Below are 23,688 nucleotides of genomic sequence, written 5' to 3'. Positions count from 1 at the left end.
TCCTCCATGTCTGCCCAGGTTTTATCTGGAGATTTTGTCCACCAGTCTTTTGCCATGTTGAGTATGGTAGAGTAATAATATTTTTCTGTACATGGGAGGCCCATCCCACCTTTACTGGTAGGTAGAGTCATAAAATTGTGAGCAATTCTGGGAGGTTTCCCCTTCCAAGCAAACTTTATAAAGATTTTCTTAAGCTCTTGAAAAAAGGAATGTTTTATGGGGATAGTGACAGTACGGAATATATATAGAATTTTTGGGAGAACGAACATTTTTAGGCAAATTATTCTACTTAGCCAGGACAACATGTGCTTACCATACATCTCACATTCTTGTTTGGTTGTAGATAGAAGAGGAACGTAATTGTACAGGAACAAGTCATCAGTCGAATAAGGAAGAGCTATTCCTAAATAAGGAATAAATTTGTCTGCTCAAGGAAGTTAAGTTTTTGAATGAATGTCAATTTTGAGTTGCGGGGATATATTTAATCCTAATAGTAGTGACTTGTTCTTGTTCAGTTTATACAGAGAAGCAGCCGCAAATTCATCTAATTCAATCAGAGCATTTTGCAAGGAGGAAAGTGGGTTAGATAAAGACAGTATCACATCGTCTGCGAATAATCCAATCTTGTGAGGTACATGGTTCAGTTCAATTCCTGAAATGTTAGGATTATTTCTTATTTTTTCAGCAAGGGTTTCCATCAGCAGTGAGAATATAATCGGTGATAAGGGGCAGCCCTGTCGTGTACCGTTGGTGATAGGGAATTTTTCTGAAAGAAAACCCGCTGCATTAACCATTGCTGTTGGGCATGTATAAAGTGCTGAAATTGCTCGCAAGATTGGTCCAGAGAAACCAAATTTAGTTAATACTTGTTCCAGAAACCCCCAGTGCACCCTGTCAAAGGCCTTCTCCGCGTCCAAAGTTAGGAACACAGAGGGGGCCCCTGACAGCTCCACCCCTCTAAGTATGTTGATCATTCTTCTTGTGCTGTCGGCAGCTTGCCTCCCTTTTGTGAAATCAACTTGATCAGGTGCTATTAGGGTATTTGTAACTTTCAACAGTCGGTCTGCAATTAGTTTGGCATATAGCTTAATGTCACAGTTGAGAAGTGATATTGGGCGGTAGTTTCCTGGGATTGAGTGGTCTTTTTCAGGTTTTGGAATAACTGTGATTATTGCTTCGAGATATTCTGCTGGGATAGGGTGGCCAGACATACATTTATTACATAAGGAGACTAGAAATGGGGCTAGTGTGTCCGCAAATGTTTTCAAATACTCATTGTTGAAGCCATCTGGGCCTGGGGCCTTATTACTTTTTAATTTTTTAATGGCTTTTAGAATCTCCTCTTCAGAGAATGGGGTGTTAAGGGACTCTATTTGTTGGTCAGATAGTTTTGGTAGGTGAATTGCGTTAAGAAAAGTATTGATGGTGGAATAGTTAGGTTGGGGCGTCAAGGGGTCATCAAGGTTGTAAAGTTGTTGGTAGTACGCCCTAAATGCTTCTGCGATAAGTTTGGGGTTAACAATATTGTCATGTGAAATAGGATGGATCAAATTGTGAATTCGAGTTTTGATAGTTCTGTGTTTAAGCAGAGAAGATAGATATTTATTAGCCTTATTCCCTTGGAAATAGTGGTTGGTTTTAAGTTTTTGTAAATGTTTGTCATATTGGTATATTAAGAGATCTTTAAGTTGGTTGCGTAGATTGAATAGTTCTAATCGTAAGGGTTCAGTGTTATGCCTTTTGTGTTGTGCTTCAGCTTGTTTTATCTGCAGAAGGAGTTTGTCATATTTAGCACGTCTTTCTCTTTTAAATTTAGAACCTAGTCTAATGAGGTGGCCTCTGATGAAGGCCTTGTGTGCAGACCATACCGTGGAGTCACTAATAGTTGTTGAGGCATTTGTGTTAAAGAATTCAGTTAAGTTCTTTTGGAGTACTGATTTGTTGACTGGGTCAAGCATGGTATGCGAGTTAAGTTTCCACAACTGAGGTTTGGGAGGGGATAGTGAGCGTCTAATTTTTATGGAAATGGGAGAGTGGTCAGACCACGTTATTGATCCTATGAAGGTGGAAGTGACTTCTTGAAGCAACAGGGAATCTGTTAAGAAATAATCAATTCTGGAGTAAGAGTTGAAAACATGGGAGAAATATGTATAGTCCTTTTCACCTCCATGTAGGATCCTCCAGGGATCGTACAGCCTATACCAGTGTGTAAGTTTGAGTATGGATTGGTTTTGTTTCTTTTTGGTTGAGGAGGAATCAAGGGGTGACAGAGTGGAGTTGAAATCGCCTCCGAGGAGGAGGAAACCTTGTCTGATTTTATTAACTTTTGTCATTAATTTGTTCAGGAAGGCCTTTTGACCTGAGTTAGGGGCATACACATTAACTAACGTATACATGACAGATTCTATAGTACCTATGAAAATGACATATCTCCCGTGGGGATCTGAAATGATTTCTTTTGGGGTAACCGACAAGTCTTTGTGAAAAGCTATAAATGTCCCTCTTTTCTTTTTTGAATAGGTACTGTGATGAATCGAGGGGAAGTTTCGGTGGTTAATTAGGTGGCAGTCAGCATGTGGGATTCCTGAGCAAAAGCAATATCTGCAGAAGATTTGGTCAATTCAGACCAGAAGTAGTGTCTTTTTTGAGGCGAGTTCAAACCTTTTGTATTAACGGAAAGTACAGTTAGGTCCATAGTATGGAGAGATTGTCAGACATGTAGTGAGGTAACCCTGGATACATAGATGGGGAAATAGCCTGTTGCAAAGTTATATTGAGATCAGGTAAAGCTTGGGTGCGTAAGTCAATAGAGCACGTTGGTACAAATTTAAGGGAACGGTGTAGGGCCTTGCAGCGGGAACATGTGGAACAACATAACTGGAGAGGATATATCATGAGATATAAGTTCATAATCTCACGGGATGTTGGGGCTTGTAGAGCAACAGCTCTAGGCAAAGAAGCAGTAAGGTGTGCTGGGAAGCACCTGAGTCAGTGGGAATTTATAAACCACCGTGGGGGGAAGAGGAGCCTTCATTTCTTGTTTGTGTTCCAGTTTGCAGGAATTTTGGAGGCAGATGTGGTTTTATCTTCTCCGGAGGTTTCTATAGACGCCTGTATATTCAGGAGTTTGAGGATTTTTATGCCGTCTTCCGGAGAAGAAACCACAAAGGGTTTGTTGTCATAACGGAAGAGGATTTTTGTGGGGAAGCCCCACTTATATGGCACTTGTAGTGAGCATAGTGCTTTTGTTAACGGTTGCAGACTTTTCCTTTTTTGCAAGGTAGCTTGGGAAAGGTCGGCAAATAATTGTATATGCTTGAAGGGTTCTTGTAGTGTTGCGTTTTTCTGCGTATAATATAGCAATTGTTCTTTAATGTGATAACAGAGGAACTTAGCTATCACATCTCTAGGAGATTTTTCTGGAATGAATGACGGCTTAGGCAATCTGTCGGCTCTGTCTATAATCAATTCGGGATTATTCGCAGAGGGGATGGTAGCTTGGATGATATCTTGAATGTAGCGTCGCAGTTCTCCTGGTGTTATTTGTTCAGGTATACCGCGGAATTTAAGATCGTTTCTGCGGCATCTATCTTCTAAATCCGCATTTTTAGCTTTCAGCCAGTCAATGTCTGAAGTGATAGTATCAGTGATATCAACAACTGCGTTGTGCTCGTTCACCAGATCAGCTATTTTCCTCTCTGACAAATCAACTCTGGTGCCTAAGTCAGCTACTTCCACCCTGAGGTTGTTTGTTATGTCAGAAAGGTCAGAGATAAGAGAGCGTCTGAAAGTAATTAAGATCTCTTTGATGTAGCTTTGAGGCGCTGCCTGTTCTGTAGCAGGAAATGCTTCTATGGCTGCTGAGAGCAGAGTGTCAGCGTGAGTCTGTGTGGTGGTAGTGTCAGATTCTCCTACCTGCAGCTCAGTGTTATCAGACAGCCTCGGGTGGTGTTTTGCCGGGCTCCTGGATGTTGGAGAGTCCTGGGATGGTGTGGATTCCCCAGAGGATGTGGGTCCTGTGTGTGGTATCTCCGTGGAGAGAGCTGGATTCGGCGGGTAAGCATCTCTCCTTGTTTCTGTGTTGCCGGCGCCATCTTGCTGCTGGTTAGTAGAGCGGCGAGATTTTTCTGTAAAGAATTCTGTTAATTTGCGGGGTTTTGGTGGCTTTTTCTTTCTTTTATTGGAGGTGTCTTGTGCTTTCATCATTTCCTCCTCCTGGTGCATAAAATCCTGCTGCTGGATCATGTCGAAGTGGTTAGATTTGTGCTCGGGCTCACAGAGCTTTTACTACATGCAGCTTCTCCTCACAGCGCGGTAGCCACGCCCCGACCCAAATGATTTCTAGGGGCTGGAAGATGCCCCAGGTAAGTAAAGATAGATTTAGATTAGATTAGATTGCTTGCCTCGCTTGTCCTTTAACCCATTGGGGCCGGCTGCCTAACACCCCTTAAGGACCAGGCCATTTTACATGCGGGGGGGGTGCATTTGGGGGGTCAGGCAGCGGGATCCCCAGTTTGGCTGGGTAAATATGATGTCCCCTGTATGGCCAGGTGACCCCCATATAGCCTGCAGCCTTTACTCACCTCCAAGGCTCCAGCGATGAGCAGCTGTAGACCCCCTCCACTCTCGCCAACTTCCTCGCTTACACTGACTTTAAGTTCCGGAACGTGGCTTGATGACGTCATCAAGCCGAAACCCGACTCTTACGTCAGAAGGAGCGGGGATGCCAGCCTGAGTGGAGGAGAGCGCCGATCGCCGGGGGAACGTCAGGAAGGTGAGTGGATCCTCTTCTTCCTCCCCTGCTGCCGCAACTCTTACAGCAATCACTACACAATGGCTCCTGATCACCGAGTAGAAATGTCAGCTGTCATATGACAGCTTAATCTCCCCTCTCTGGTGCGCACGATCGCATAAATCCCACACCGAACCCCAAAGGGATAAAGAAGCCAAACATTTATAAGAAATAGCACCCATAAAGACAAGAACATTTATATTGTGCTTTTCTCCTGGTGGACTCAAAGTGCCAAAGCTTCAGCCACTTAACCTCCTCAGCGGTATGGACGAATATATCCGTCCATCACCGCCGGAGGTCACCGCTCAGGCCCTGCTGGGCCGATTTTTGCAAAATAAAAAGCAGCACACGCAGCCGGCACTTTGCCAGCCGCGTGTGCTGTCTGATCGCCGCCGCTCTGCGGCGATCCGCCGCGAGCAGCGGCGAAAGAGGGTCCCCCCAGCCGTCCGAGCCCTGCGCAGCCGGAACAAAAGTTCCGGCCAGCGCTAAGGGCTGGATCAGAGGCGACTGACGTCAGGACGTCGGCTGACGTCCATGACGTCACTCCGCTCGTCGCTATGGCGACGATGTAAGCAAAGCAAGGAAGGCTGCTCATTGCGGCCTTCCTTGTTTATTCTGGTCGCCGGAGGCGATCAGAATGACGCTTCTGGAGCGCCCTCTAGTGGGCTTTCATGCAGCCAATTTTCAGTTGGCTGCATGAAACAGTTTTTTTTTTATTTAAAAAAAACCCTCCCGCAGCCGCCCTGGCGATCTTAATAGAACGCCAGGGAGGTTAAGGGGCCCTCCACGGGCGACCATAATCATTAGGGAGCTTTGTCAAAGACTCCTTAGTATTTTACGTATTGGCTAGAGCTGGGATTCGAACCCTGGTCAAGGGCTAAAATCCTATATCAGAGGCAACAGCCTTACTAATACACTATAAAGCTAAAAAATGCTAATTTAAAGGACATTAAGCAGTCCTACATTTTACATTACATTTTATTAAACTAATAGTTCCTTTCTCTCCCACTAGACTAGCAATCTTACACGCAGGAACAGCAACCGTCCACAAGGTAAATACAATAGAAAGATGGGACCCAGCCAACAGCTATGGAAAAGCTGAAAAGGCAAAGTGTCAAGGGAGGAAAAAGACTTTTATATAGACAGCAGAAAAGCAAAATCCAACACAGCTGAATGGTAATTAATCACTCAATCCTGTGTTACTCTAATGCTACGTACACACATGCGACAACGATCGTTCGTTGTCAACGACGAACGATCTTTTAATTGACGAAAGAACGACCGAAGTAAAGTTAGTTGTAAAAAGTGTGTAACGATCACATCGTTAGAACGAACGTTACACCACGTAAAAGCACTTAATGCGCCTGCGCATAAAATTGTAAAGTTCCTTGGAGAAAAAGTGAAATGCGCATGTCCAGCCTGGTACGAACGATCGTTTCCAACGATGTACCACTTTTGCTAACGATCGTCGGTGGTAAAAATCCGCCAAGACAGAACTTTGTTTTGTAGCGATTTGCCTCGTTCGTCGTTTGCCTTAATAGTCGTTGGTTCGTTTTTTGTAACGATCGTCGTTGGTAAAGATCGGGAAACGATCGTTTCAAACGACTATAGTCGCATGTGTGTACGCACCTTAACTGAAGACTGCAGACTGATTGCAGATGAATAGGACTCTCATTACAAATGCATGCATCATTTTGCAGAAACATACATGCAGGGAATTCAGCACTGTCTGGCTGCAGCTCAGCTGACAGCGCAGCCATAGGTGGATTCATTTCATGAAAGCATCCTGAGCTGCTCTGAACTGCAGAGTGATTGCAGATGGACATTACACTTATTGCGAATGCCAGCAACACTATGCAACTGAATGCATTCAAAGAAATCAGAACTGACTTGTTGCAGTTGAACTGCAACCAGCAGGACATGCTACAGGAGAGATCATGACAATAGTACTGTCCATACTAGAAATGTATTTGTACTGCATGTTTATCATTCTTGTTACCTAATGGGACGGTGACAATGACATGATCTGCCATAAACGTGTCTCCATCCTCGCTCTGCACTTCCACAGTATACACAGTGTCACCGTCCTTGAAACAACCATTCCACTTAATTTTTTTCACTGCTTTGTTCAATATTACAGTGTCATCTGGCAGATTTTCTTTCATCCGATTCACAAGACTTTCAAATCCCCTGTAAATATAAAGAAAATAAGTAAATATGTCTCCCAGACTGTATATGATGTATAGACTTTATAACTTATATACCACTGTAAAGGAAAGTATATCATTTATGATGTAGTATGGATAGAGAGGTGGCAAAAGGATAAACACATCTAAAAAGTTTTAGGCCCGGTTCACATTAGCGGTCGCCGTCCGGAATCGCCGTGCCGGAGCCGGACCGCATGCGGAACGGACGGAACGGACGCACGGCATAGCAATGAAAGTCTATGCGTCCGTTCACATGTGTCCATTCCATCCGGACCGGAGCCGGACCGGATCCGGACTCCGGCGTAAGATCCAACATGCGCTATTTTTTGGTCCGGCTCCTCCGGCAGACGTATCCGGAGCGGAGCCGGACTGTTGCATCCGGCTAATACAAAGCAATGAGAACCGGAGAGCGCACAACACACTGGCCGTAAAAAACGGACGCTCCACCCCACCTCCCATGCTTCCTCCATGCTACAGCGGCCATCCTGGACGGGGACACATGGGCCCAGCGCCCACAGAGTGGAGCAGCAGCGACCTCACGCTGGAGCTCCCCGGCAGCAACATGTCCGATACGTCTGATAACGAGGAGGTGAGGCCCTACAACGACCCCAGAGCTTCTGCCAACCTCTCAGACCCCAGGTATAATATACAGCTTGTTATCTCAAACGGATCCGGACCGCAACCGTGTTCACACCGCACGGAAAACGGATGCAAACGGACCGGATCCGGAACGGATCCGGATAGGAACCGTACGGATCAGGTCCGGTCCGGATCCGGTGCGGTCCGGACATCCGTTCCGGTTTTTAAAAAACCGCAAGTGTGAACGGGGCCTAAAACATTAGGAGGCAGTGGTAGATTTACCTCTTTCAAGCAGACACAAAAATTGCCAATATGTTTGTCAAATAGAACAAGTTTATTTACATACTCCGGGAGACGATGCAAAGCGTTTCACAGAGGTGCCTGGCTCTTCTACTGACCACATATGCGAAACGCATTACATTGTCTTCCCTCTTTCACTTGCATAAGACTTCCGTGTCCACACAAGGAGATGACCTTCATTAGGCTGTGAAATCCACATTCATGTGAGGTGTGTGGCCTTCCTATGTAAGAACTCCTTCTCTCAGAAGTTGCCAGAATATCTCATTTGCTAGATTTTGTGCTACTGATTTCACTCTGTACCTTTGCCATAATGTTCTTATCAAATATTATTAAATTATTAGTAAAGTAACAGAGCAAGACCTTTAAGCAGGCCATACACTGGCTCGATTCCCGGCCGTTTCGACAGCAGATTCGATCCTGGGATCGAATCTGCTGCCAATCGTTCGCGGTAAACGCAGCCGCCGAACCGATTTCCTCCCGAAATCGGATCGGTCCGTCGATCGCGCCGTGCGGGAAATTACCCTCGATCGCCCGCGGGTAAAGTGCGCGTCGCTAGCGGCGGCCGATCCGATCAAGTATACATTACCTGAGGCTGGCTCCCGGGCGTCTTCTCCGTGCTGCACGGCTCTGTTCCGGCTCCATCCATCCCGGCGCTTCCTGTGTCACTGCAGTGACCAGGAAGTTCAAATAGAGGGCGCTCTATTTCAACTTCCTGGTCACGGAGTAACACAGGAAGCGCCATAATGGAGCCGGAACAGAGCCGTGCAATGCGGAGAAGATGCCCGGGAGCCAGCATCAGGTAATGTATACGGGGGGGGACAGGCGGCAGGAGCAGCTCAGCAGATGGTGAATCGGTTTCAGGCTGAAATCGATTCACAATCTGTTTGCAGTAAAGGCAGCCATACGATCCCTCCAGTGGCGTAGCTAAGGAGCTGTGGGCCCCGATGCAAGTTTTACACTGGGGCCCCCCAAGCACTCTATACATAACAATTAATACGGCGCACAAAAACCTGCCAATGGCAACTACAGTGTCAGAGGTGCAAGAAGGGAATGGGAAGTAGTTTGTTAATGATTACCACTGTTCAAAGTATCTATAGAAGTGATTATTATGAGCACAGGACCAATAGAGAGCTAATACTGTGGTTGAGGGAGGGTCCTCCGGGGCCCCTCTGACCCAAGGGCCCCGATGCGGTCGCTACCTCTGCACCCCCTATTGCTACGCCCCTGGATCCCTCTCTGATCAGATTCGATCAGATAGGGATCTGTCAGCTGGTCGATCTAATGGCACATCGACCAGTGTATGGCCACCTTAAGTCAGTATTCTAAGGAGAAATCAAGATCTATCTGCAAACTATACTAGTTCCTTAATGAGGAATAATTATTATTTTACCATAAATAGTAATATTAAGGAAAAACACCACACCAGCCAGAGTCTACAGGAGTTCAGGCTGCTGCCAAGCCAGAGTCCCAACATAAATAAATACATCCCGCAAGTCGAAGCCAGAAACCACAAATGTAGGAGAAAAATGAAGTATAGTGAATTTCAGAAAAGTCTGGCAACACAGCATATCACAGGGAAAATAAAAGGTAATAAGGAGGCCACAACAGCATAATGTAATAAACATTGCTCTCTCTGTCGCTCTCTCTCAAAATAGCCATATTCGCTCATCACTAGTTTATTCTTTTTCTCTTAGTCCAGCACTCTCTATATGCTTCTACCTCTCTGTTTTAGTTGTTTCCAGGTTCTGTATTTGCATACATTGAAAAAAAGTTGCAAGTTTAAAAGGGTGCAGGATAGCGGTAAAAGAATATTGGTAGTTTTACCAATATTTTACTACATTAATATAGTATAATATCGATACTATTTACCAATATTGTACTATGACCTAACCTTTCCCTACTCTAACGCTTACCCCCCTTGGTGGTGCCTAACCCTTAACCCCACCACTGGTGATAATTAACCCTTAATCTGTACTGGTACAAATAGTGGGTACAATTGTAGCCGCTATAGTGGCTGTACATAGAAAATATTAGCTGCAAATAGTGGCAACACATTTAAAATAGCAGCTACAAATAGCGGCTACAAATTGTAGCCGCTATTATAGCAGTCTCCAATTGAACACTGTGCCATGATTTCTGTATAACTGCTATAATCTATAGTGGAGATAGTGATGCACTTTTCCACTCATGGTCTTTTTAAATGATACTCTATATTTGACCTTTGAATAGTACTAAATAATTACCCCCATATACAAACTTGCACATGGAGCAGTGGCTATATCTTGACATACGAACCCGAGTGTTAGGCCTTCCCAACTGTTTTGGGGATTGATAATGACTACTAGTGTTCTAAGTAGTCTCTTAAAGCTGGCCATAGAACATATAAACACTGTTGTCCAAACTTGTCCAAATTAACCACATCCTTGTAGTATGGTGGTATGAGGGCCTACCTAACAAATTTGTCCAAAGTAGATTTAATAATGTTTACCCTTCTACTACATGGATTTGGTAAACTTGAAATGAAATGACAAATCAAGATGGAACCGTGTATAACCAGCTTAACCCCCTTGGCGGTATGAAAAATACCGCCATAGGGCAGCGCAGCAGTTTTTTTTTAATTATTATTTTTTTTAAATCATGTAGCGAGCCGAGGGCTCGCTACATGATAGCCGCTCAGCGGCATCCCCCCAGCCCCGCCGATCGCCTCCGGCGATAGGCGATCAGGAAATCCCGTTTAAAGAACGGGATTTCCTGGAGGGCTTCCCCCGTCGCCACGGCGACGGGGGGGAATGACGTCACCGACGTCAGCGACGTCGGGACGTCATTGGGAGACCCGATCCACCCCTTGGCGCTGCCTGGCACTGATTGGCCAGGCAGCGCAGGGGTCTGGGGGGGGGGGGGCCACGCGCCGCACCGGATAGCGGCGATCGGGCGCGCGGCGGCGGCGATCGGGGTGTTGGCGCAGCTAGCAAAGTGCTAGCTGCGTCCAGCAAAAAAAAAATTATGTAAATCGGCCCAGCAGGGCCTGAGCGGCACCCTCCGGCGGCCTACCCCGTGTCACACACGGGGTTACCGCTAAATTAAAGTGAATCTAAACTCAGAATTTCCTCTCTGCTGTAAAAGATTAACCACAGCATGATAGCCTTCATGGGAAAAAATATCTTTATTTTATGAACACCACCCCAAAAAAAAAATACTATTATTTTACACCAAAGCTATTCTTTCATGCAAAGTTACATATTAACTGATGCTTTTTGGTACTTACTTGGGAATAGTGCAGTCTCGTCCTGGCAAAGTTTTAAATTCACCATAGGAACAAAGTGCTACATGGTTCAAGCTACGAACGGCATAAATACTTGTCTCAACATTGATCAATGACCTTAGAAATGCCATGTAAGATTCAACGATTGTTTTATCCCATTTTTTAGAACTGCGTATAATTTCTTCTCGAATGAAACTTCCCACACTGGCTTCTAAACTGCAGTTATCTTTTGTGAAATGTGTTGCTTTTTCAAGCCACTCCATGAACATAACCATAACATTCATGAATTCTTCAGGATTAATTCTCTTTCCAGAACTACTATAGATAACTGGTATGCCAAAAGGATGATTTTTCATTTCAATTTTTTGGTTCTCCTCAAGCATAACATCTGGGCGAAGAACATTGAAGCGGGATGCCGGCTCAAAAATTGGGTTCTCTGGAGATGGACCGTGTATCCACTGTGCTCCAACCTCAACAAGGCCCTTGGCTAAAAGACAAAAAGACATCCGTTATCATACATGTCCTTGCATTAATTTTACCCAATGAAGTTTCCCCTACTGCTGCTTAAATTTTACTTACCCAGCTCTCAGGATCATCATTGGCCTTTACATATTTCTGAAGCCCTGGCCCAGAATAAGTAGGAATAATATTTTCCCCTGAAAGATGATTAATTGGCCCAAGCCTTGTAAGGGTTTTTTGCCTTCCCTGGATTAACTGGGATACATATGTGTGGGTGCTGGACAGAAAGGTGCCTAATGTTTACTTATTTATTTTTGTATTTAATTTTTTATTATTCTGGTTAGATTTGATGGACATCTGTCTTTTTTAAACCAAGATTACTTGGTTGGGGGCAGGAGTGCAGCGATAGATTGATGGCACGTATTGTCAAGACCACAGAGCCAGCTGACGCCCCCCTCAGGTCTCTATTATGGGCCTATTTTTTTGTAGAGTACTCATGACAGCAGAAAAACTAACTTGTCTGATGGGTGCGCTCTCACCTTTTGTGCATGTCCTTACATCTCCATTCTTGCCAATGCCTGTGTCATGGTAAAAATCTATTACAAGTCTATTTGCAGTGTGTGGCAGGAAAAGATCCCCCAATGATAAGGTTTGAATCAGAAAGGGTTTTCTTTTTTTTTTGGGGGGGGGGGGGAGCATCTTGTTGAAAACAAGGCTACACAATATGACATTGGTAGATGATCCCTCCTTGTCAGAAGGCATCCAAAATGTTACTCGGGAGGGTGGAGGAAGAATACAAATTATGCCAGAAAGAATGAAGTGGCTGTACCAAAGCCAAAAGGCTATTCAGCTGCAGGTGAGGCTGGTGGTGAAAGTCCAATGCTGTAAAGAATAATATTGTATAGGAACCTGAAATATAAGATCTATGTATCAAGATAAGTTAAAGGTGGTGAAAGGTGAGGTGGCAAGATTAAAGGGATACTTAAAGAGACGCCGGATGTTTTGTTAGGGCTGCAACGAGACCCCTGAGGGACGGAGGACGGGGTGGGAAGCCTCATTAGGATCTGGAGGCTTCCCCCACCCGAGGTGAGTACCCCCCAGGGGACGTTTTGACGTTACAGATCCTCTTTAAGCCTTAAATAAAAAAATCAGTTTTACGCACCTGGGGCTTTTACCAGCCCCCTGCAGCCGCCCTGTGCCCTTGCAGTCACTAGCAGATCCTCCTGTCCCCCACTGCCAGCTAGTTTTGTTTTCAGCCAACAGGCTCACTGCGCCTACACAGGCCTGGCCATACATCTCCTTGTTTGCGTTGCGGTCTGCACAGGCGCAGGGCGCTATTGAGGATGGGAACATGAAGAAGACTGCGCGTGGCCAGGCCTGTCGATGAAAAGAGACTAACTGGTGGCAGGTGACCGGAGGATCCGTGAGTGACTGCGAGGGCACGGGATGGCTGCTGGGGGCTGGCAGAAGCCCCAGGTGAGTAAAACTGATTTTTTATTTAAGACTTAAGTATCCCTTCAAACATCAACATCTTGGAAGTCAGTGAATATACACTCACCTAAAGGATTATTAGGAACACCATACTAAAATGGTGTTTGACCCCCTTTCATCTTCAGAACTGCCTTAATTCTACGTGGCATTGATTCAACAAGGTGCTGAAAGCAGTCTTTAGAAATGTTGGCCCTTATTGATAGGTTAGCATTTTGCAGTTGATGGAGATTTGTGGGCTGCATATCCAGGGCACGAAGCCCCGGTTCCATCACATCCCAAAGATGCTCTATTGGGTTGAGATCTGGTGACTTTAGGGGCCATTTTAGTACAGTGAACTCATTGTCATGTTCAAGAAACCAATTTGAAATGATTCAAGCTTTGTGACATGGTGCATTATCCTGCTGGAAGTAGCCATCAGAGGATGGGTACATGGTTGTCATGAAGGGATGGACAGGGTCAGAAACAATGCTCAGGTATCCCGTGGCATTTAAATGATGCCCAATTGGCACTAAGGGGCCTAAAGTGTGCCAAGAAAACAAATTGCTTAAATCACTTTTCTTTCCCATTCTGACATTCAGTTTGAAGTTCAGGAGATTGTCTTGACCAGGACCATACCCCTAAAAGCATTGAAGCAACTGCGATGTGATTGGTTGATTAGATAATTACATTAAAGCGGAATATAACCCTGCATTTCAACTTTGCTCTAAAATATTATTTACAGCATATTATATGCAAAAAGCATTTTTTTTTTACTAGACCAGCATTGGAAGGGTTAAATACAGAGGTTTAAAGTTCCGTGGAGAGATATGCAGAAGTTCAGATTGTTACATTCTATTTAGTTGAAAGTATCTATTGATAAATGTTACACACTCTTTGGCTGTCCTCCAAGCTCCTTCTCAGTCAGAGAGATGAGTCACATTCAACACTTAGATACATTTATGTAAACAAAATGTATTTATTTCAGCTTTGGATGCGTCTGCAGAAATCTCCAGGAACTTTAAAGCCCTGTGTAACCCTTCCAATGCTGGTCTAGTAAAAAAAAAAATGCTGGTTGCATATAATATACTGTAAATAATATTTTAGAGCAAAGTTGTTGAAATGCAGGGTTATATTACGCTTTAATAATGAGAAATTGAATAGTTGTTCCTAATAATCCTTTAGGTGAGTGTAAATAGTCAGGAATAATTGTATTTAATGCAGATGGCCATTACATTTACAACTGGGAACAAGAATCCTATAGAAGGAATGGTGTAGTTATCATGAGAACCATATTTGAATAAAGAGTGAAAAAGGCCATAGGCACAGTCTCAAAAATGACAGAATGATCTCACTTTCAGTGGCACCATGTTGCGCTTTCACTATGCCTCCATATTATATCATCTGTTTATGCTAAGTCCTTCTATGTCCACCATATTTAGAGTCAAGACATGGCTTCTACATTGCCATGCTTGCAGAATTGCTTCTGGCTTATTTGTTTCCCTCAATGGCACAAACTCTGATCCCACACTGAATATTAACAATTAAAAAATGGATGGTTAAATATGGCAACTTCATTATTCTGATGAATAATTATGCCTCTGTTAAGTTTTAAGTTCCTGTCGGACTTCCCCATGGCGCCATGATGTTTAACTAGAGTATAGGTGCCCATACATGGTACAATTTTTCATTTGTGATTTTTCCTGATTAGATCATTTAGTTCGATGATTTCGTGAGATCAAATATAAAGATTTTTCCAATATGTCTAATCGGATTGTTATAGAAAAAACGGGATAATCGTTTGTTTTTCTTGATCGAAAAAAAAGATTCTTTTGAACTTTCATTTGATTTGATTGTATTGGTCAAAAAAATGGGAAAATCGAACACTTTTTATTGCACCATGTATGGGTACCATAAGGGATGACACCCACACCAATGCGTGATACAAAATAAGAGAAAGTATCAAATGTATTTGGCAATACCAATCCCACAAAATACACACTACTGCAAAAACACATAACAATATAGTAACAACAACACAGTATATTGAGGGGAAATTTGCAATAAATATAGGCGGCCAAATTTTTCCTCAATGCCAGTATTTCAATGGGCACCTATCGCGCCACCCAAAAGTCTGCCACCAGTGGACACTGACATTTTCCATCACCATCATTGCCAATAAGCAGGCATAAGTTTGTAGCGCTCGCTATGCTACTCTGATAAGGTGTGTTGACTGTGATAAGGTGTGCTAACTCTGATAAGGCGCGTTGCATGTGATAAGATGTGCTAACTCTGATAAGGCGTGTTATCTCTGATAAAGTGTGTTAACTCGGGTAAGGTATGCTATTTGTCTTAGTGAATCAAGCCCTATACATCTTATTCCTTATGTTACTTTTATCACTGTTGTTATAATGTAAAGTAGGCCTCAGTTATTTGGCCTGAGGTTTAGGTAAAAGGCTTGTTCGCAGAATATACCTTTAAAATAGAGTTTCTTGTGATGCAGGCAGAAGCATCTCAGTGTCTGCTTGAAGCAGATGAATAACAAGCAGATACTGAGAACATGTTCCTGAAGGAAGGCCACAGGCCTACACTGCCCCAGACAAATGGACTACGAGAACAATCAACATAGGCCATATTTACAAAATATTACATTCTTGTAAATAAGTGAAAAGTGGCATTGAATATTAATCGAGTAGGTGTGTAGTATGACACCACGAGGGGTCGAAGCCAATAGCCGGGTCTGGGGGATGGCTAAGATGAGGTCACATTTAACTCTTTCCTAGTCAGTATTAAAGGGCCGGACGGGCCGACGGAGCGCTCTCTGATTCCTACTTTCATGCTCTCTATATGCTGACTGGACCACCTAATTATTTCCTTTCTTTATGTAATCTGATATAATGTATGCTGTACATAGTTAGTCTAGATGTAACGTAGTATCTACATAAGGAGGACCTGATTACCGTCAGCAGGAAGGTAATCACGCAGCTGGAACGCAGCATGAGAATCTGCTTGGCTAGGATATGATGAATTGTATCTGTATATCTGTTTTTGGAATAAACAACTTATACTTTGAAGATGACTGAGATAGTCTATCTCCTGTTCGCTGTGATGAGTCGTGTGTGCAACTCTTGCTGATGAGTTTGCTGGTGCCGGAGAAAAAGGTGATTTATAACAGTGGTGCCGTGAACCCAGTGCTGTCTGGCAGACAAGACAAGACAGAAAAGGGCCGGGCCATAGATAGTATTCAGTCTATCGAGAAATTCCACAGCGAAACAAGCAGAGAAGACAGATGCGGACAGGCTTATCGAGAGGATAAGTGGTGTGTGGAAGGCTGCATGAGCCAGCACACGGGCTGCAGTTCAAGGTAATCAGCAGCGGATCTCTTGGACTTTAAATTTCAACTGCGCCGTACACGCAGTTGCATGCCTAAAACAGGATCAGAAGCTATCCCGGGCACGGCCCAGCAAATGCCGCTGGGGATGATCCGCTGAGCAAAGTGAAGTGAAGCGAAGTGAAGCACAGAGACTGAGCAGCTTCGAGGGGAGTCCAGAGAGATCCGTGGAAAATTTGCTACAGCTGAATCGTACTAGCAGGATAAGAAGTCCGTAGGCAAGTTTCAAAGTTTTGTTTATTTGATTTTAAAGCAGTGTTTGGTGTCTATGTTAACAGGGTTTGTTTTAGACGTGTGCATTACTAGCGTGTTATTTTTTTCTGTGGGTTTTTTTTTCTCTTCTCCTCGCGTTCTGTTGGTAACAGGTTCAGTTGAGGCTGCATACCAGTGATTTTTTTTCGTCTCTTCTCTTCCCTTTGGTTTAATAGCGAGAGTATGTTACGGTCTGACCAGTGTACTGATAGTCTGGAAGTGATACCAGATGTGTGTGTGCGGGGCCCTGCAGAAGGGGGGCTGCAGTTTACAGTGGAAAGCGAGGGAGAGAAAAGCGAGAGAGAGACGCAGTTCAAGTTTCAAGCTGTGTGTCTTTAGCAGTTTGTAGGGTTTATAGCACTTGTTAGCTGGTTGAAGTATGTCTTTTTTTTTTCTTTCTTTGTCGGTGAGCTGGTTATACAGGAATGCACACAACCCACGTCACTGGGTCGCTTTGAAGGTATAAAGCAGTTTAAAGCACAACTGAGATAGTGGGAGAGGCGCTACTGTATTGTATTGGGCTCGGACGTGTTATTTTTCTGTCAGCATGTTTTTTTCTCTGTCAGCAGGGGTGTTTGTGAGATGTTCTGCAGGGTAGAGCCGGTGGTTCAGAGATTTGTGTATCGGGAACTTTTGTTTAGGTTTTCCTGAGGTGGGGGAAGATAAGAGACTCCACGAGCTACTGTGGAATTTCTGGTATTTCTCTTTTGGTATGTTTTTTTTCCATCCGAGAGTGTATATAGCGGTATGCTAAGCTTGGGGAAGAGATGCATATGCTGAAATGTTTAGTGTGCATACACATTGTATGTTCTGTTTTTTTTTCCTAAAGGTGCATAGGATTAAGAGGTTGCTATGGGGGGTTACATAGCAGCCATCTTTGCTGGCATGCCATGACTCAACATGGAGTCGTAATTCTGAGAAAGCTACTCCCACCTTCATGATGTATTAGGAGGGGAGGGGGCAGGAAGCGCCCACTGATAGGCACGCCCCGATGGCAGGGGGGAGAATGTTCTAGGGGATCCCACGTCCCACGTCACAGCTGTGCACACTGCGCCGTGCACGGAAGCAGCTGGTGGGAGGGTGGGTCCAGAGTGGGGACAGGAGAGGGATTCTACTGATTTCCTCAGAAGAAGTCTGGGCACAGGGAGTGTCCGCATACGTGAGCCAAGCAAGTTGCATGGTCACGGATAGGAAGTGTTTACCAGCCAGGGGCATGGAGACACGTAGAAGTCAGATATTTCCCAGGGAGTGATTTCCAAGAGCGGATCAGGGGGGTATCTGTACTGGGTTACTTATGGGATTATTCCTTTAACCTCCTTAGCGGTAACCCCGTGTGTGACACGGGGTAAGCCGCCGGAGGGTGCCGCTCAGGCCCTGCTGGGCCGATTTGCTTAATTTTTTTTTTGCTGGACGCAGCTAGCACTTTGCTAGCTGCGCCAGCACCCCGATCGCCGCCGCCGCGCGCCCGATCGCCGCTATCCGGTGCGGCGCGCGCCCCCCCCCCCCCCCAGACCCCGAGCGCTGCCTGGCCAATCAGTGCCAGGCAGCGCCGAGGGGTGGATCGGGTCTCCCAATGACGTCCCGACGTCGCTGACGTCGGTGACGTCATCCCGCCCCGTCGCCATGGCGACGGGGGAAGCCCTCCAGGAAATCCCGTTCTTTGAACGGGATTTCCTGATCGCCTATCGCCGGAGGCGATCGGCGGGGCTGGGGGGATGCCGCTGAGCAGCGGCTATCATGTAGCGAGCCCTCGGCTCGCTACATGATAAAAAAAAAAAAAAAATAAAAAAAAACTGTTGCGCTTCCCCCTGGCGGTATTTTTCATACCGCCAAGGGGGTTAAGTGAGGCAGCTTAAAGTGCGGTGCAGCATGTATTCCCAATAGAGATAGGGGGACAGTGCATAGTTGGAGAGGGAGAGAGGAACAGAAAGAAAGAAAGGAGTTGACTAATCCAGGTGTACTTGCTGTGACTGCAGAGTGTTTTTTTCGGGGGGGGGGGGGGGGGTTTGTGTCAGGGACAGGACCAGAGATTGACAAAGGAGTCATTGCTGGGCTGTTGGCGTGTTTTTCCTCCCCCACCGATTGGTCAAATATATATATTTTTTTCTTTCTCTTCTTTTCTCCAGCTCTGATTCAGTTTAGCACAGAACAGAACTGGAAGCAGTTCAGAGGGCAATTATCAAGATGAAGGAATTGCCATTTACAGAGTGACAGTGTATCAGTACAGGTTTGCCATATGACTACCTACCAAGTGGGCATTCAGGGATCTGCATACAGGCATATGATGCAGGAATGCTTAGCCCTGCACCCTGTGTAGTTTAAGTGCAAAGTGCTCCTTCCTATAGGGAGGCAGCCATTTTCTTTTTGTAGGCTGGGGGTAGTAGCAAGGCAAACATTGGTCAGAGGGTACAACACACAAGACTTCTAGCAGAGCGGTGATCGATGAAGTTCTAGGTAAGTCAATGCGAAAATGAGCAGAAGCATTGCAAGCTCACCTGCAAAGCAGCAACAGGTGGGTGGCATCCGTACTCTGTGCATACGACGGCCGCGTAAGTACAGAAGGGGGGATGGGGAGAGAGCTTGCATTGAGGTGAGCGCTTCCAAAGGTGAAGTCCGTGGGAGCAGATTTTAAACAGGTAGTTACTTAGGATAGTACTTAGGTAGGGGAGAGAAGTTTAACTCCAATCTACCAAAAAGAGTAAACAGAGTTCATGAGAACCATAAAGCAACGAGATCAATTACGGTATATATTGATCAATTTAAATTGTGCAGAGTACAAGCCGCAGGGCGAAACCCAAATCATTAATAAGAATTGATTTATTTGTATTTCGATTTCAGAAGTTTGGCAATATGGAAGCAAGAGAGCTGAGGTGCTGGCAGCCGAGACAAAGATGTTAGTCAGATAAGCGAAAGGTTCCAGATGCCAATCCGAGTTTGGAGAACAGCGAGATTCCTGAGATTGGAAAGAGACTAAAAAAACGAGATTTCGGAGATCGGAAAGAGACTAAAAAAACTGACTGAGCAAAGCATAATGCAAAGTGCTAATGATTTTCTTTCCCAAGGAGGTGCTTTTATAATGAAGAGTATCGTGCTGATGGTGATCCTAGGCTGCCATTTCGTCCTAGGAGAACAAAGAGAGGACATTCTCATGAATAATAAGGGGTTAATGAGAACACAAGGCCCAAGCATGTTAATGTTTGGAGACAAAGGTACTGATCCTTTCACACCTCCCTCTGATTGGCACAAATGGACCAAGCAGGGATGGAGGAAAAGAGCACAAGTGCCATTTGCAAACAAATTTCATGGCACAATGTGGGTGAAAGGTCTGAAGGTTCAGGTGTGCTGGAAGTTTGAATTGAACGGCAGTGTAAATCTGCTATTGAATGTCACACTCCCAGAATCGATGCACCGATCCAAAGTTTTGTTAAAAAGTACATTGCAGTACAATGGGTACATGCAAAAGGTGGAGTGTGTGATTCAGGGGTACCTTGTCTTGGTTATACAGAGTGAGATGGTTCCAGATTGGAGAGGAACGAGCAGGAGGCGTCAATTCTCCTACAGGGGAGACGCAGGGGACAACATCGCACTCTGGGGTTACCAACAGAGGGTTTCTCTGAAACAAAACACGTAAAGGCTGGAAAGCCGAGGGTTTGTGGTTCTCGAAACAAGAAGTAAAAATCGAGATCAAGCCACATTTCCAGGTGACAAAGAGGGTGGGGAGAGCGATCCCGGGGGAGGGAAAGCCAACACAGGTAACCCCATTCTCACTACACGGGTCACAACAGGGGACAATATTACACAGTCTATATGCAGCCACTTATCCTCATGCTAGTTGGGTAAGTGAAGAGGTACTCTTAATTGAAAGATTGCAGAGAGTACAGTCTTCCCGATCTCAGGTACATATTGTGCCTCAGGACATAAGGGGGGAAGAGGTCCAATCAGGACAGTTGGGGACATATTTTGTCAGGGAGATGCTAAAAGATCCTGTGCAACTGAGATTGGACAAGGAGAGGTTTATCGTTTTTTCTGGAGAAGGATCTTTTGCATGGAAGCTTCAAGATGTTTGGGTGAACAAATGGAAACATTTGTTCAAATGCAACATTTCTTTACGCACCACTACTTCCTTAGTTCCCACCTCAAACCATGTCTTACACCATAACCTGAGAGGTAAACATTTTTTGGTGCTAGACGGGGAGGTGAAACAAGTCGAGTTGCCCTCATATGGACAATTCTCACAGAGGTACCTATGTTTGCCGGGGCAAGTCAAATTTAGTGAAGAAGCCTGCTGGCTCAATAACACAGAATACGAGGCTACCATTCAAAAGATCCGCCCTGAAGCCAAACCGATAGTTCCGGTGGCTGAAGGAAAGGTAGATTTTTCGAGGGGAGCTTATTGTATGAGCGGAGATCCCATATGGATCAAGTCATCCAAGTTTGATGACGTCATTCCTCCAATTGTTAAGAGAACTCTAAAGTTCAAACCTTCACAGGAAGTTCCCATCCTGAAAGATAACATGACATGGGACAAATGGGAACAAGTTTTGACCCAAGACGACCACACTTTGTTAAAACGGTTAAACAAACAGAACACTACATTAGAGGTGATATTTCATCATGATTCAGGTGATCTTAACGAGGTAGAACACAAATATAAGCAGGTGAGTTCCAGTCTGACCTGGTGGAAAAGGTTTCTGGCAATGTTCCAGGGACACTCGGACTGGGCCTCTGCAGTTCAAAATTTCTTCCTACACCCACTGGTCATTGTGACGGGGATGACAACTCTGGGCATCATTATCCAGGTGAGGTTGGGTGTTAAATTACGCAAAACAAATTAACCTGGTCAAGAGATTGGTGCCTCATAAACAATCTCATGTACCAATATTTCCAAATTAAGGGACATACAGGGTTACGGGTATAGGTGGAGTAGTACCTGGGATGGAGCTGATTGTATAAAGGTGCTCTTTTAGAAGGCACCTGGCACTGCTCCGTCATGTAACAGACAAACGAGTTTCAATTTTCTGTGATCATGCAAGTTTGTGAGTGATACGCAAGTGACACAAATGCTGAGAGTGTGGTATAAAGGGACTTAGAAGTAGGGCCTCCCCAGAGAGCCTGGTTACAGGAAGACCAAGAGGTCTTGCCCTCTCTCCAAGGGATAACCGCCTAGAGCAGAGAAGTTGTGTGAGCACGAACATCGGAAGGTGAAACATAAAGAAAAGAAACCAGGTACTGTTGGGTTCAGAAGCTGGGATCTGCGGATCAAGCCATTTTAGGGGGGATTGTTATAATTTAAAGTAGGCCTCAGTTATTTGGCCTGAGGTTTAGGTAAAAGGCTTGTTCGCAGAATATACCTTTAAAATAGAGTTTCTTGTGATGCAGGCAGAAGCATCTCAGTGTCTGCTTGAAGCAGATGAATAACAAGCAGATACTGAGAACATGTTCCTGAAGGAAGGCCACAGGCCTACACTGCCCCAGACAAATGGACTACGAGAACAATCAACATAGGCCATATTTACAAAATATCACATTCTTGTAAATAAGTGAAAAGTGGCATTGAATATTAATCGAGTAGGTGTGTAGTATGACACCACGAGGGGTCGAAGCCAATAGCCGGGTCTGGGGGATAGCTAAGATGAGGTCACATTTAACTCTTTCCTAGTCAGTATTAAAGGGCCGGACGGGCCGACGGAGCGCTCTCTGATTCCTACTTTCATGCTCTCTATATGCTGACTGGACCACCTAATTATCTCCTTTCTTTATGTAATCTGATAATGTATGCTGTACATAGTTAGTCTAGATGTAACGTAGTATCTACATAAGGAGGACCTGATTACCGTCAGCAGGAAGGTAATCATGCAGCTGGAACGCAACATGAGAATCTGCTTGGCTAGGATATGATGAACTGTATTTGTATATCTGTTTTTGGAATAAACAACTTATACTTTGAAGACGACTGTGATAGTCTATCTCCTGCTTGCTGTGATGAGTCGTGTGTGCAACTCTCGCTGATGAGTTTGCTGGTGCCGGAGAAAAAGGTGATTTATAACAACTGTCATTACCAATTCTGTATTTTGTATCTTTTTGTATTTTGTCACCAAATATGTATTTTGTATATTGGTATTATTTTCATATGAACCTTTGTTGATGGTTGCTTATTGCTACTCCTTTTGATATGCCACTTCTATTTTGATCATTGCTTTTTGCTCTGTATGGCTCACTGTGCAGCTTGCCTAGTACAAGGAGCTTTCAATGTAGCCTGTATTTCTGTAGTGAAAGTAGATCGATGTACATACTCAATACACTGGCACCTAAAGGCCTACCTGTTCATCACTCTGCCCCAGTGCAGTAAACAGTGTTATCCACATTTTTGCTAATCCACATATTTGCTAATCTGTGGGGCATATATCAGTTAATGGTCGTATCAGTAAAAGTAGTGATCATTTACAAATGTGGTAATTCCTTTATGCTGATCAGTCAGACTGAGCTGTCAGTTTTATAAATATAGTGTTCAGGTGATCAGCCCCATAATATATGTTTCAAAGATTAATAGTAAAAGTTATTTTATCTTGCTGAATAATTGCAAGTTTCCTTCTGTTTTAGGAAGGAAAATTTCACCAAGTTATATTATTTTTATGAACCTTACAAAACAAAGCCATTATTGCAGTGTTCCTAGCAGATACTGTCAGATAGGAGTGTCAGAGATTGCTGCCAGCCAATTGAGTAGTGCAAGTGTTAGAAATGAGAAACAAGTGCTTTAGCTCTGCACAAGCATCAGCATTTGCGCCTGCAATAAGACAGAAGCCTCTCTCACCTATTAACCCTCTGTATTCCAAGCACAATACGTGTGTGTGTGTGTGTGTGTGTGTGTGTGTGTGTGTGTGTGTGTGTGTGTGTGTGTGTGTGTGTGTGTGTGTGTGTGGTGTGGTGTGTGGTGTGTGGTGTGTGGTGTGTGGTGTGTGTGTGTGTGTGTGTGTGTGTG

The 23,688-nt window shown here is 44.6% G+C and overlaps 1 protein-coding gene across 2 annotated transcripts in view; it reads right to left on the bottom strand.

Moving 5' to 3' along the window:
• LOC137536050 (peroxisomal N(1)-acetyl-spermine/spermidine oxidase-like) overlaps positions 1-23,688 on the bottom strand; it is a 168,862-nt gene that overhangs the window by 130,160 nt on the left and 15,014 nt on the right. For both annotated transcript variants that reach the window (XM_068258022.1, XM_068258023.1), the window contains exons 2-3: positions 11,144-11,627; positions 6,792-6,982 (exon numbers count right to left, since the gene is read on the bottom strand). In XM_068258022.1, the coding sequence (XP_068114123.1) occupies positions 6,792-6,982; positions 11,144-11,627 (675 nt within the window). The remainder of the gene's footprint in view (positions 1-6,791; positions 6,983-11,143; positions 11,628-23,688) is intronic.

The sequence above is a fragment of the Hyperolius riggenbachi genome, chromosome 10 (genome assembly GCF_040937935.1).
Source record: "Hyperolius riggenbachi isolate aHypRig1 chromosome 10, aHypRig1.pri, whole genome shotgun sequence".
NCBI lineage: Eukaryota > Metazoa > Chordata > Amphibia > Anura > Hyperoliidae > Hyperolius > Hyperolius riggenbachi.
This window is presented reverse-complemented; position numbering and strand designations above follow the sequence as displayed.